General features: G+C 37.7%; 3 protein-coding genes across 8 annotated transcripts in view; 2 read left to right on the top strand and 1 right to left on the bottom strand.

Moving 5' to 3' along the window:
- LOC148420614 (E3 SUMO-protein ligase ZBED1-like) overlaps nucleotides 1-6,156 on the top strand; it is a 43,118-nt gene extending 36,962 nt beyond the window's left edge. Inside the window, exons 3-6 of one of the 4 annotated variants that reach the window (XR_015866223.1) lie at nucleotides 327-4,150; nucleotides 4,272-4,392; nucleotides 4,482-4,621; nucleotides 4,712-6,156. Coding sequence is in view for 1 of the 4 variants with exons in the window: in XM_088420223.1 (XP_088276349.1) it covers nucleotides 4,329-4,392; nucleotides 4,482-4,621; nucleotides 4,712-4,789; nucleotides 5,833-5,892 (342 nt within the window). In the remaining 3 variants the exon portion in view is untranslated. Of the gene's footprint in view, nucleotides 1-326; nucleotides 4,393-4,481; nucleotides 4,622-4,711 lie in introns of all 4 variants that reach the window. The other 3 variants (XR_015866222.1, XM_088420223.1, XR_015866221.1) reach the window with 3 other exon arrangements.
- The window catches only part of LOC148420611 (protein tweety homolog 3-like), a 97,612-nt gene continuing 88,666 nt past the window's right edge, over nucleotides 6,152-15,097 (bottom strand). Inside the window, exon 13 of the mRNA XM_088420222.1 lies at nucleotides 6,152-6,694. Within this exon, the coding sequence (XP_088276348.1) occupies nucleotides 6,634-6,694 (61 nt within the window). The 3' untranslated portion in view covers nucleotides 6,152-6,633. The remainder of the gene's footprint in view (nucleotides 6,695-15,097) is intronic.
- Nucleotides 9,182-15,097, top strand: part of LOC148420613 (beta-1,3-N-acetylglucosaminyltransferase lunatic fringe-like) — a 40,969-nt gene continuing 35,053 nt past the window's right edge. For all 3 annotated transcript variants that reach the window (XM_088419237.1, XM_088419236.1, XM_088419235.1), the window contains exon 1: nucleotides 9,182-9,546. In XM_088419237.1, the coding sequence (XP_088275363.1) occupies nucleotides 9,259-9,546 (288 nt within the window). In that variant the 5' untranslated portion in view covers nucleotides 9,182-9,258. The remainder of the gene's footprint in view (nucleotides 9,547-15,097) is intronic.

Here is a 15,097-nt window from a genome sequence, read left to right as displayed (position 1 = left end):
GGAAAATCTCTGGGGGCATATCTTGTACATGTGAACCTTGACCTTGCGGATTTTGTATGATGTCTTCCAATAAAAAAAAAATAAATGATAATAATAATAATAATTAAACAATAAATAAAGAAGAGGCTTGCACTCACCAAAACGAACAGCGGTCACAATCAATCAGTCTTTTCAATATCTCCCGAAAATAATCAAATATATAAATAATAATTATAATAACTTTAATGAAAGTCAATTTCATTCTAACTTCATGTTTACTAAATATACTGTATTCTTTTATTCATAAAATTATTGTCCATATTCTGTTCTTCACCTCACCCTGCCAGCGTCCAGCCAACACCTCCGCCTCAGCTTGAGGGCGTCCCGCCGACACCTTTGCCTGCCACTCTTCAGGGGCTCCTGGGTCACAAGCCTGCCTGGATTCGCCTAATGTTTGTTGTCTGGCGCCCGAGTCGCCCGCCTGACTCACACTCGGGCGCATCCCGTTTGGCGCTGGTGGCGCTTCTGGACTGTTTTCGTTGTTTTTTTCTGTGCCCTCCTTCGGTCCCCTTTCCATCCGCCCTGCTTGGGTTTTGCTTTTTTGCCGTTTATCTTTGGGATGTCTGGGATACGTCCCTTGAGAGGGAGGTTCTGTCAAGTTCTGTTGGTTTTTGGTTGTGGGTTTATTTTGGGGGGGTTCTGTTCTTTTATGTTTGCATAGTTCCTGTTTCTGTTCTTTTCATGTCATTTCGCATTAGTTTTGATTTGGTCCACCTGACTGCGTCTACCTGCCCCTCGTGTGTTCATCAGTCCAGCCCCCTGATTAGTTTCCTCCCCGAGCTGTCACGTGTCTGCCTAATTAGTGTGTGAGTCTATTTAAGTCGAGTTTTTGTTACAGCCATTGTCGGAGCTTAGTGTGATGTCACCCATATTACCATTTAGTTTGCACCTACCCGTGCCAAACTGCCAGTTTGTTTTGTTCCCGTTTTCACCTGCCTGCCGGTACTTTTGGAGCTTCTCTGCCCTGCTTTTCCCCCCGTATGCGTGTTTTCAAATTTGTATCCATGTTTTCAGTTTTCCGTGGAAACCAGGTCAAATGGTTCAATATCATCTCAAATATGACTCAGTATTGTAATCAGCAGCACAAGATTTTTACCTCACGAGATGAGACCTCGCCTTTCATGTGTGTTTACAGTTGTGTCCATTTTGTCACATCCTTACACCAAGTTTGAGTTCACCCTTGTCAAACAAGTGGGCATCATAGAGAAGGACAGGGTATCTTCAATCAGTCTAAAGTTATGGAGCAAAAACTAATGTCTAGTGTCTGTGGACACAAATAAATAGTTTAAGAGCCCAAGACACTTAAACTCCTCCACTTGGGGCAGGACCTCATCCACGACCCAGCGAGGGCACTCCACCCTTTTCCAACTGAGGACAATGGTCTTGGATTTCGAGGTGATGATCTTCATGCCAGCCGCTTCACACTCGGCTGCGAACCGCTTCAGTGAGAGTTGGAGGTTACAAAAGTTTGCACTTTTTCAACTACATTATTGCAATTGTTTAATCATTTCCCCGTTCAGTTGCTTTTTATATAGACAGAAGCAGGGGTGTATAAATATTTTGCCAAAAGTCCATGCGAGGTACGAAGTAAAACACAAAATTTTGCTATAAAAACATACCCTTTGTGTCCCTGTGCCGTTTGATGCGATTTTTTTTGTAATAATACGCACATTGTGGCACTTGAAACCCCTGACAGCGCCACTGACGCCACCAAGACCACAACCACACACACGCACGGAGATGGATACACACAGACACACAGTGTGAGTAAGAAAGCATTCTTTGTCACTTTGTCTTCCTTCTGAGAAGAAGCTGGAATGTAAGTTGAATTGAGGACTTATAACAGGCTAAATGTCAAAGTAAGGCTGGCAAGAAGTAGGAGCGATAAAGTTTCTTTGACTAATCGTGTAGACTTTAAAGTCATTGGTTCAGGTGAAAAACTGAAATGCTAGAGTCTTCAAAAGTTTTGTAAAGATCGGCGCCAACATAGCTCAAATTGACCAACAATGTTTGTTAACCATTTAAGCATCCAATTCTTCACACATTCCATGGTTTTATTTAGGTTTTTTAACTTAAGAACTATTCTTGCATTTTGTTTTGTTCCTTCTTTGTTTGGATATGATTTTTTTTATCATTTTTATTTATTGTTTTATTGTGTATTGCCTGTGGTTTTGTATTTTTTGCGTTGCCGTGCATATTTTTTAATCACTTTAATGTATATTTTTTGATTATTTTTTTTGTGCGTATTTACATTTTTCATATTTTATGTACTTTTTTATTTTGCTTTTGGATATTTTGTAATGATTTATTTAAAATGAGTTTCCTTTTAATTTTGTTCTGGATATAGTGTTTGGGTTTTATTATACCATTGTTTTCTTTTTTATTAATTGTATTTTATTCATTTATTTATTTATTCATTTTTGTCTTTAGATAAGTATTTTGAATGTTTTTTATTTATATTTTGTTTGATGTCATTTGGGGTTTTATTTAGCCTCATTTTCTTCTTATTTTTTTTCCATTCGTATTTTTGTTTATTGTAGGTTTGTTATATATCTTTTTAAAAAGATTGTTTATATTTATTGCTTGACATATTTTGTCATGTTTTAATTATGTTTTGTATGTGCACCTATGTTTTTAATTAATTGAATTTTATTTATCATATCTTTGGTTGTTGTACTTTTGTTTGTGTGTATATATATATTTTCTACATACATTCTTTTTAATTGGAATTTATTCATAGTATTTAACTATTTTATACATATGTTATTACTCATTTTCTTTTTGTTCATTCTTGGCTTGTATGGGATTTTTTAATTAATCATTTTTATTTTATTTTATATGACTTTGTTTTGTATATTTTGCATTGCTGTACATATTTATTTAGTGTATATTTCTTTATTTAGTCAATTTTTTGTTGTACATTATCACATTTTTTAATTTAATGTAATTTTATAATATTTTTGTTGGTTCTGTTTTGTATTTAAAAGAATGTTTCCTTTTAATTTTGTACTGAATATAGTGTTTTGGTTTTGTTATAGGGTCATAGCCCCTTTTTTGTTCATAGGATTTTTCTTTTGCAATAATTATTTTGATTTTATATTTATACATATTTTTCACAGTTGTTGCTTGATATTTCGGTTTTACAATTAGCCTTATTTTTTCCCCATTTGTATTTTGTTAGTGTAGTTTTGTTATTGTCACGGTCATGACTCGGGCAGGTTGAATGTGAACCCCAGGACACACAGGAGACAGGGTGGAGTTGAGAAAATGGTTTATTAACACAAAAAGCACGCACCGCGTGGGTTTCTAACAAAGTTACTTCAAAGTACAACAAAAAGATGATAAGGGGACTCAAAGTATAGTGCGCCCCCGGTTTACAAACTCCGTTTTACAAATTTTTCATCTTATGAACGTGGACCGCGGCGTTTTTTGTCCCCCTCTTACGCACAAACCTTTCGTCTTACGAACAATCCAACATGCCGGTCAGTGTGTCCGCACTATTTTTTTCGCTTTGCTGCGTCAACAAAATTAACTATTCTCGCTTGACACGGAAACGCCAATATGCTATTGGTCTTATAAAGTCACTGTGTCAGTCACGGAGATGCCGATATGCTATTGGTCGATTAAGATCACAGTCCCGGTCTCAGTCACGGATATGCTATCGGCCGGCATCACGTCAATCACAGAAATGCTGATATGCTATTGGCCGAACGCCTTCATCTAGCTTGATGGCACAGCTGGTCGGTGTGTTGTGAAGACTTTGCAAACTTTATCTGTTAGACATGGCTTCTAAAATTGCTAGTGGCAGTAAAGGAAGAAGTAAGAGGATGATGACAATAGAAACCAAGCAGGAGATAATAAAAAAATACGAAGGAGGCACACGCATAGTTAACCTTGCTCGTGAGTATGGCCGTAACCGCTCGGCAATCTTCTACCGGAACCGTGTCGACACAGCGGTCGCGCACCAAAACTGTGTTTATAAGGAAGCGCACCTGTCAACAGGATGGATGCTCATAACAAGCATCGAGTTATTGCCGCCAGATGGAAGACATCACTGGTAAACGCAAGTTTTCTGCTGTGTGGGACCATATAGTGGGTCTGTGAAAATAAGGTATTGTTTTATATTGATATCCTTGTTGCACTGTCTTACTCTCATATTTTCTAAATGTTCTGTTATTTCATGATTATTTTGAAAGTAAGTCTTAGTTTATTATTCATACTCTGTTTTTCAGGTGAAATGTCGCATTTGCGGCAGCGAACTTTCTTACACCAACAAGAGCACCTCCACAATGCTGAGGCATTACAGGGCAAGGCACGAGAATGAAGTTCCTGATAGATCCCGGATAAATCCAGGTATGCAAACATTATTTAGCTTTGTCTGACTTTCTTAATGGAATGGTTAGGTATCAGTCATTAATTAGGATTTGTGCTTAACAATCAAGCTTCCTGGAAGGAGCTGCTCGATAAAGCACTCCTGAACTTCATTCTCAAAGACTGCCAGCCGCTCAGCATTGTGGAGAGTGAAGGGTTCAAGGAACTTATCCAGGTCCTTGAACCCTCATATTCTTTGCCATCCAGAAAGGTTTGTTTTTCCTAAAGTAGTAGTTGATAAAGCCAGTTATATTCCATCAGTATTTCTAACGTATTGATTTGCTTTTGTAACAATTTTCAGACCATCCAGCAGATGGTAGACGAAAAATACCATGAGGAACGGGAACGAGTGAAAGTGGAAGTACAGCAAGCTGTGGCTGTGAGTATAACGGCTGACATGTGGACATCTGTGAACATGGAGGCTTACTTGGCGCTGACCTGTCACTACATTAATAAAAGTATGCATTTGTGTTCATCAGTGTTGGGAGTTCAATACTTTCCACAAAGTCACACTGCAGACAATTTGGCCCAGGTCAAGAGAGCAGTTATGGAGAATTGGGCCATAACTAACAAAGTAAAGTGTTTTGTGACCGACGCTGCTCCAAACATGATCGCATCTATCAGACAGCTCCAAATTCGGCACATAATTTGCATTGCACATAGTCTAAATTTGTTAGTTAAAAAGTCTTGTGACCAGATCCCCGCACTGACAGCCATCAGACAAAAAGCTAGGAACATAGTCACTCATTTCCGCTCCAGCACGACAGCCAAGGAGAAGCTCGCTCAGGTGCAGAACAGATGGGACGACCAACACTGAAACTGATCAGTGAGGTGCCAACGCGCTGGAACAGCACAAATGAAATGTTGTCTAGGCTGCATGATGAGAGGGAACCAGTGTGGGTATCTCTGGCCTCTCTAAAGACAGATTTGACTCCACTGACTGCTGAGTTTAACATCATGGGGGAAGTACTTCAAGTGCTTGCCCCATTCCATCAAGCAACAGTGGAGTTGTCTGGAGAGAGGCGAGTTTCAGGATCGAAGGTCATCCCGATGATGAAAATGCTTTATCTTGCACTTGAGCATCATGCTTCTACCTTGCAGACACAGCTCACCATACAGTTACATGACCACCTCAAGCGTCGAGTCGCAGACACTGTTTCTAATCTGGAGTCTTTAAGTGTGTTAACACTAGCAACACTTCTAGACCCCAGATACAAATCACTAGGGTTCCGTAGTTCCTCCCGGTGTACAGAAGCAGTCACTAGGCTGCGTTCAGAATGCGCCCAAATCATCGGGCACACACAGGAGGCCCAGCCAGGACCTTCTTCACTGCTGACTCCGACACCATCAGGTTCTTTATTATTATGTAATTTTTATTTCTGGAAAATGCACTAAAATTCCTTTTTCATTTTTTTTTTTCAGACAACCTGTGGCAGCACCTCGACCATGAAGTTGACCAGATATGCACAACCCCACTGTTGATGCGCACTCAGAGGTGCAGCGCTATATGTCAGCAGGACACGTTGCACGCATGGAAGACCCGCTCTTATACTGGAAGTCCATGGAGGCAACGTTCCCTCACCTATTTATTTTGGCCACACAGGTGTTGTGCACACCGGCCTCTTCAGTGCCTTGTGAGAGGATCTTCTCAAAGGCGGGGGAAATTGCCTCAAAAAAAAAAGAAATAGACTGAATAACAAAACGCTGGAGAAACAAATTTTTTTGAATAAAAATCTTTTATAACAATGAGTCCATTTTCATTCACAACACTTTTGCTTAGGGCATTCAGACAGATGTTCACTTAATTTATCAACTGCATCTTGAATATCAAAGATTTTTTTTTAAAATTACGTATATGTAAAAATAATGTGAATGCAAATGCCTAATCAATGGAATTGGATAAAATTGGTTTGACAGATCAGTGTCAGATGAGCCTGTCAAATGTTTCCTGCAAGTCCGCCAGGTGTCCGTATTCAGCAACACAGTGTCAACACAGTGTCAATACAGTGTGTCACTGTGTCTAAACGATACAGGATGCTTCATCTACCCATCACTAGTACAAAGTAACAAAGCAAACTGCCAACCAACAGGCAGACAGGAGAAAAAGTAACAAATAAAACACGTAGGCAAAGGCGCTAGGAATCGAGGGAACAAGGAACTGGCATGTACACTGGAAGGCTGCAAACGCAATAATTCAGCGACACCCTCCTGCTCTGACCGCACCTAAATAGTCCCCTGATTGGAATGAGGAGCAGGTGTGCGGCCAGTGGTTCCGCTCCCCAATCTGCAACACAGGACAATTCATTAGGGACACAGGATGACAGTTATATTTCAATTTAAAAATATTGTTTATATTTATTGCTCTTAACACTTTTCATGTTATGTTTTAATTATATTTTAGACACTCATATTTTTTTATTTCTTTTTTTCATCATATTTTTCTTCTCAAATAGTTAATTTTGATCATTTATACTTTATATATTTTATATTTTATACTTTATATATTTTTCCTACCTGTATATTTTTATGTTTTGTGTGGTTTTATATTGTGGTTTTTGTCTGGTTATGTTGTCGACTTATCTTAGAATTTATTTCATTTGTATTTTGAGTTGTTGTAGTGTATTTTTAAAATACTGTTTGGATTTACATCTTTTATCACCTTTTTTGTGTTTTTTTTTTTAATTATATTTTATATGTTATTATTCTATTTCACTGGATTTTGTTCATGGTATTCATCTTTCCAAATCGCTTAAACAATTTTCTATATATATATATGTTATTAGTGTTTTTTGTTTTGTTTATTCTTGGCTTGTATAGAATTTCTTTATTTATTGTTGTTGTTTTATTGTGTATTATTTTTAGTTCTGTACATTTTGCATTGTTTTGCAGATTTTTTATTCACTTAAGTGTATATTTTTTTATTTGTTTGTGTACATCTTTACAATTTTATGTATATTTTTATATTTAAAATGTTTTCCTTTTAATGTTGTATTGGATATCGTGTTTTAGTTGTAATATAGCCTAATTTTCATATTTTGTTTTATTATCAGATTTTATTCTTAGTATTTTTTTGGTTTTATAAATAGCCCTATTTTCGTATAACTTTTTAAACACGTTTGTTTTTAGGTATATTTTATAAGTGTGCGTGTATTTTTTATTTGAATTTTGTTCATAGTATTTTCCTTTTAAAGTATTTTTATTTCATTATTGTAAATATATACAGTGGGCCCCCGGTTTACGAACTCCCCCTCTTACAAACTTTTCGACTTACAAGCGTTGAACGCGCCGTTTTTTGTCCCCCACTTACGTACAAACCTTTCGTCTTACAAACAATCTGACATCCCACCGGTAAACGTGCTTATAACATAGTTATCTTCACTTTGCTGCGTCAACGAAGTTAATTGTTTACGCTTGTCACGGTCACACTGAACGCTATTGCTCTTACAATGTCACAGTCACTGTCTCACTCACGGTGTCAGTCACGGAGTCAGTCACGGAGATGCCAATATGCTATTGGTCGATTAAGGTCACAGTCCCGGTCTCACTCACGGAGATGTCGATATACTATTGGCCAGTGTCACGTCAATCACAGATATGTCGATATGCTTGGCCGAATGCCCTCATCTAGCTCAGTGTTTCCCAACCTTTTGATCACCGCGTCACATTTAAAGCCTTGAGAGTGCTGTCCGCTGCACCAGTCATTGCCGTAAATTTACACAGCGGACCGGGGGGATAATTTCCCGCGGCACAACTGACAATATCTGTGCTGATGTGCCGCGGCATGATGCCGCTGTGCCGCGACGCCGCGGCACACAGCGGTTGATAAACATGGATCTAGCTTGATGGCACAGCTGGTCGGTGTGTTGTGAAGACTTTGCAAACTTTATCTGTTAGACGTGGCTGCAAAAATTGCTAGTGGCGATAAAGGGAGAAGTAAGAGGATGATGACAATAGAAACCAAGCAGGAGATAATAAAAAAAAAAAAGACGAAGGAGGCGCACGCATGGTTAACCTTGCTCGTGAGTATGGCCGTAACAGCTCGGCAATCTTCTAAGGGCAAGACTTTCCTTGTATGGACTTCGATCGACAACAAAATGGAGAGGCTTCTTCTATTATGGATTAAAGAGAAGGAAATCGCCGGTGATATGTTTTAGTTTGAGAAAAGTTCTTGTTTAAGAAAATAAATAAATAAATTCTGCGGGTTGGTCTCTGCTCCCCTCCTCCTCCACCCAGCTCAAGTCACTTCGCCCCAAAGGTAAATGTCATTTTTCCTTTGTATATGTTATTTAATTTAACTGTACTGTAGATTATGTTACTCAATTTTTAATATGTGTATAAAGTCGTGATGTTTTTACCTAAGGTTTTTGCACGCGTTGCACGCATTCACTAATTAACATAGGTTTAGATTGCCCGTCATACGAGCAGTTCGAGTTACGAGCGTAGCCGCTGAACGGATTAAGTTCGTAACACGGGGGCCCACTGTATTACTCATTTTTTTTCAGTATATTCTTTTTTTACTTAGGATTTGTGTTTGTATGTATTTTTATTTATGTATTCTGTTTATTCTATGTTGGCATTTATAGTCTTTTTTTAAGTGTTTCACATTTTTTGCATCTAACGCATATTTAGATTTTTTTTAATTGTATCTTTTTTTTTCAAACTGCCTACCAAGCCCCGCCTTAGAGACGCTCATATCCCTCATAGGTCGTTTGAAGAATCTAGCACCGCCCAACTGCGGAACTCCCTGCATCTCTCCGATCTCATCAGCAGCGTTGAGCTTAACGCAAGTAGCAATTGTTCGCTTCCGACCCAGATGAGACAAGTGGCGAACTCTTCGCCGCACTCACTATGTGGAGGTCCGCGGGGGCCGTACTCTGCTCGCTCTATGGCGGCCTGCTCGCCGTCACGCTGGCTCAGGGAGCTCCTGCGAGCCGCGCACTTTTTACCGAAAACTTCCGACAGCTCAGCCGGGAGAGGAGAGCCGTAAGCCGGCCGGCGCCGAGCGGCGTCCCGCGTGTGGACGGGGAGCTTCTGAGCGCCGACGACGTGTTCGTCGCGGTCAAGACAACCGGCAAGTACCACGGCAGTAGACTGGAGCTCCTTTTGGACACGTGGATCTCCGACAACATGCAAAATGTGAGTTTATTACTTTCATAAATACGAATAGTTTAAAAAACGTCGGATTTTTATTTTTATTTTTACCTGATTACACAAAAGAATTATTCAAAACTGACAACAAAAGTCGGATCGAATCCCTAAAAACACAGTTTTACGTTTTGGTAAGACATTCATCTCAGATACGTATTTTTTCAAAAATAACTGTGCAGCACACCATGCCAGAGGTTTCCAGACCTCAAGAAAATACTTGTGACCAGCAGGGTATTTTTCAGACAATGCTTTCCATAGTCCAGTCCTTCTCAAGTAGTGGGGCAGGACCCCCATTTTTTTTTTCTTGTGAAGTGTAATTGTGATAAGGATTAGCATAATTTTTTAAATTTCAGGCACTTTGATGCACTTGCTAATTTTTTCAGTTTTAGACTAACCTTTATCCTGTATAAATGTCGTTTGCTTTGAAGTTGATTTATATTGCTTTTTGCTGATGTTAAAAGGAATACAGTTTCAGATATTACTTATATAACTTTTGTGGATGATAATCTTATTTAGTCAGCACTGTGAGTGTATGTGTGGGTGTGTGTGTGTGTGTGTGTGGGGGGGGGGGTAAGCAAAAATATAATTGAGAAGCACTGCAATAGTCTAAAGCCACAATAGTTCCAATTGTTCTTATTTTTGAGGTATAAGTCATGTCACAAGTTAAAGAACGTTTAGTTCTTGATTAATTTGATTTAATTCCTGGAACTAAAAGGTTCCATCATGTATGTTCAACCCTGCATGGATAAAAGCATCTACCTACATACATGGTAAAGTCGCTTTGACGTTGGTCACATATTCAAGGAGTTCTAGTTTCTGAGTCTGTCAATCTGGAATGTTCAACCAGAACTCCCACCCCAGAGGTTCCTGGACCTCTGGAAAGTACTGGTCACCAGTAGGGTCTTCCGTAGTCCAAAGCCACAATTGTTCTTATTTTTTAAGTATACGGTACCCTCCAAAAGTATTGGAAAACTGAAGGCAATTCCTTTATTTTTACTGTAGAATGTAAATATTTGAGAATGACACCAAAAGACGAAGATGAGACAAAATTTCAACGTTACCGCTTTGATTTCTAGGTGTTTACCATCTGGATCTGGTACACAAAGTAGAGGCAAACATTTTTTGTAACGGAAAGGAAAACGAAATGTTTGGGTGCTCAAAAATATTGAAACATGTGAATAGGTGTAATGTGTGACTGATAGGTGTGTTTTGTTTCTCAGTGTTTCCTAATTTCAGTAATTATTAAAAAAAAAAAAAAAACATTTGATGTCTTTAGTGCTCAGTTTCAGAGTTGTTTTTTTCCTGTGGAGATTGCACTTTTAGTATGAGGTGTAATGCTGCGTGCACACATAAGGAAATTCAGTTAAAGGAAAGATTGGCCAACACAAATAGGATTCCTTACTAAACTACTTTCTGTACCTGGAAATAAAAGCTGAATTGTTGATCTGTTGTCTCATATTCATGTTTTGGTGTCAAACTCGAATATTTCCTGTCTACAGGAAAAATAAGGGAATTTCCTTCAATGTTCCAATACTTTTGGAGGGGACTGTAGGTTGTGTCAAAGTTCAAAGAACTTTTAGTTCTTGATGAATATGATTGAGTTACTTGAACTAAAAGGTTCCATCAGCTATGTTTAGTACCATAAATCTCCATCATTTTATTCATGGATAAAAGTTCCTTGTTCCACGATAAAGACGCTAGGATTGAAACCCGTTATGTTGGTTGCATTTCCAGGGTCTTCTAGTTTCTGGGTCTCCCAACCTGGAATCTTCTGACAGAACCCCATCTAAGAGGTTCCTGGACCTCTGAAAAGCACCAACGGGGTCTTCTTCAGACAATGCTTTCCATAGTCCAAAGCCACTTTTTTTTTTTTTATAATCGTTCCTATTTTTGAGGTATAGGTCGGGTCACACTGGAGGTAACCTTTAGTTTTTCAGACGTAGAGTTGATTCCGTTTATGGAAGTAAAACATTCCATGTCGGTTCTTTTTAATTGGCATCTCAGTTTGGCGCACATCCAGTATCTATCTGATTTAAAAACAAACTCTGTTAAGTCCATTTTTATTCATGAGGCCATAGGGACGCTGCCGCAGGATTTCCTGAGTCGAAAAGTCGGTCAGGGGCGACGCGAGGGCATTTTGAAGCGACCGGCCATGTTGCCTTGTCAAACAAAGGGCTGCCCTTTGACCTTTTGTAATGCGTGAGTGGCCGCAAAAGAGGTGACGAGCGGCCACAAAATGTGGCCACATTCCAAACAACTGAAAAGCCTCATCTGAAATGTCATTTATTAATAGCTCTGGTTTACAAAAGAAAAAAATGTATTATGACATCAATTATGCAATTGCTATTATGTAAAGCGCTATGCTCGTCCTTACTTTTGATGTGCTGTGGAAAAAGTGCAATATGTATGAAAATGAGTAAACGAAAAAAAAGAAAAATGTTTCATTAGTCATGCCGAACAAATTGCAAAAAGAGAATTGGGGTAAAGGATATTGCAATAGTTCACACATTGTTATGACTAAAGGAGATTGCATTTTCCTATTTTGCAGCATTTTCCAATGAACTTTGGTGTGGGTTGTTACTGCTTTACATTGGCTCTCATCTGTGCCGATTTCTGTGCGCAGTTCATGCCACGACATTTTATACTGTCTACTTTCTCACTTTGAGATTGTACAGCCTTTGCCTGTAAAGATGAACAGCAGGGCAACTGCCTTAGTTGGACGCGTGCATAGATCAAACAATTTCAGTAGTCTCTTAAATTACCGTTGGATATTTTCAGCAACATTCATATGATCCATTTTGGTTAGCAGCACTTTTCGACTTCAATATACTGAGAAAACATAATTCGAGTAACAAACCAAACTGAAAGTCTACCTTCATGACCATGCACGGTCGAAAACTGTTTGGCGTCTTGCCCTGCCCTTGCCAACCGGCACGTATTAATGTATCCATAGCAACCATGGTACCACCCACCATAATCAACTGAGTGACATGTCTTCAGACAATTTCTTAAACTCTTTAAAAAAAAAAAAAAAAAAAAAAAAAAAAAACTTTTTGGCTCCAACAGATATTCTATCTGAAAATAAATACTTAGGACAGTGGTGTCAAACATATGGGCTTCTGGCTGGTTCTAGCCTGCAAACGGGATTAATCGGGCCCAGGAGATGATTTTATGATCCAAAGTATAAAAATTAGACCATTAGAAGGAGTTGATATATTATAATTTTACTCTCAAAATGATTGCCAATAATTTATTTGAACTGTTATTGCAATAAGAAAAGGATTGACATCATTACTTTTTGTTTATTTTGAAATTTCAGTATTTTTTTCACTTTTAGATGAACCTGTAAGCTGTTTAAACACTGTAAAAAGTGGTTAACAGTTGTTGAAAGTTGAATGTTGATGTTTTAAAGGATAGTTTTAGGTATATTTACATTATACAATTTTTATAGATAATAATGTTCTTAATATCAGCACAGCAAGGGGCTTTGCAAGATATAATTGCAAATCACTGCTTTGTGGGGACCTCTTGTCTGTGTGGGACCATTTTGGTGGACCCTACAAATTCAGACTAGAGTCAGGACTAGATTTTAGAGTTGAGGTTTGACTGGATTTTGGTGAAGGTTCGGGCAAGGAAATTGGCTGTGAGGGTGAGGGGCTAGGAAATGTATGTAAATGATATGTCACACTAAGATAGGAATGTGTGTGTATATACGATCAGCTGATTGTGTGTGAGAAGTTCTCACGATGGAGCATTACCTGTTTCCCAAGAACACCTACAGGCTTGAAGAATGCTGACTCGTGGAAATAATGCAGCAGCAACGCACACACTTACACACATCCCATGGGAAACTCAACTGATTTCTCACGGGAATTGCCAACTGTGGCTAATCATGCACACACCAAGGTTATTATACTAAAAGAAAACTTATGAAATAGCCCCCCAAAAAAGAAAATGTTTCATTAAATGAGCTTTCGCGTTTCATTTTAAATGTGTGTATGGCATGTTTTTTTTATATACAGTATTTGCATTAAAATAAATGGTTATTCAAGAATTTTTTTCTTATGTTTTTTACCATGAATGCTGAAAATATCCCTATGGTATTTCCAATAATTTCAATGAGGGAAATATGATTTGAGTTAACTCTTATCTCAAGGCAGCCCTGCACAGTATAATTATCAGAAGCTAATGTCACTAATAATAATCAGTTGTTTACCTTTTGGCATTGTTTTGAAAGGTCATCTAGTCTTTGTTGTGGAACTTGGGCCATTTTAGCTTGATGATATCATTGGTGGTGAACGTCTCCTATTGGCTGGAATAACACTGCAGGTGTCCATGACCATGTAAATGACCATGAAGTCATTTACGAGCATCTTGTGATGCTTGTCGCGGTTTTTACACTTGTCATATGACTGCTGCCAGAAAAGAATATCACATTACTTGAGGGAATGTATTTTAAGATCACATACACACACACAAAATGCTTCTATCTAGAGTAGAGGTTTGATCTACTTCCTGTGGAAAGTCAGAAGATTGTGCCTGACTTCCTGCAACCACGATGGAATCTCCAGACCCTCACACAATCATGCAAATTACATGCACACAAAAATATTAGACAAATAGAAAATCTCACAAAAACACATACAAACTTAAATGTGTGTTCTTTGTTTTGCTGTACGAGAATAAATGTAATTGCATTTCCACTAAAGTAGGTGGCAGTGGTGCACTCATGATGCGATTCTACACAAGAGAGTATGGACAGTGTTAGGAAAGTAATTCAGCAGATTTTTATTTCTTTTTCTCTATTATTTTATGTTAAATGAGATATGTTTTTTTCTGTGCTTTTAGTCCCATTATTTTAGTCTGATTCATTTGTTTAAAAAAATATATAAAATTGATATTTTGGGGAGGGACATAAAATTGATATGGAGGGGCAGGTCTGACTTAGAAATAGGAAAAATATTAAGAAAAAAAAGCAATATTAACCGGCAGTAAACTTATGGTCATGAATGAAAATCCGCCCAAGAAGAGGTTGTATTTGTTTTGTTGTTGTTTTTGCTTTTGTTCCTTTTTTTTTAAGTTTCTTTTGTCAAAAAACAAATATATTTATGTTTTGTAATGATCTGACCTAAAATGAAAAAAAAAAAAAAAATAGCAACAAAAGCATGACGTAAACCTGCAAAAATGGTACGGGTATAAATGAAATCCACAAAAAAGAGTTTGAATTTGTTTTTTGTTTTCTTTTGATTTTGTTCCTATTTGTTTTGTTAAGAAAATAATTACAAGAAATCAATATTTTTTAACCGGTCCGACTTAAAAGTAAGAAATATAGCGAGGTAAACCATGGAATTATGGTCATTATACAAAGCCACAAAAAATGTTTGAATTTTATTTTCTTTTTTCCTTTTTAGATTTTTTGTTAAATTTACAAATTTACAAAATATTATGTAATATATATTACATAATATTTTGTAAATTTGTATATACATATATATACGTATATATATATATACGTATATATATATGTATATATATATAT

This window comes from Hippichthys cyanospilos, chromosome 7 (assembly GCF_059441005.1).
Source record: "Hippichthys cyanospilos isolate Australia breed blue-spotted pipefish chromosome 7, RoL_Hcya_1.0, whole genome shotgun sequence".
NCBI lineage: Eukaryota > Metazoa > Chordata > Actinopteri > Syngnathiformes > Syngnathidae > Hippichthys > Hippichthys cyanospilos.
This window is presented reverse-complemented; position numbering and strand designations above follow the sequence as displayed.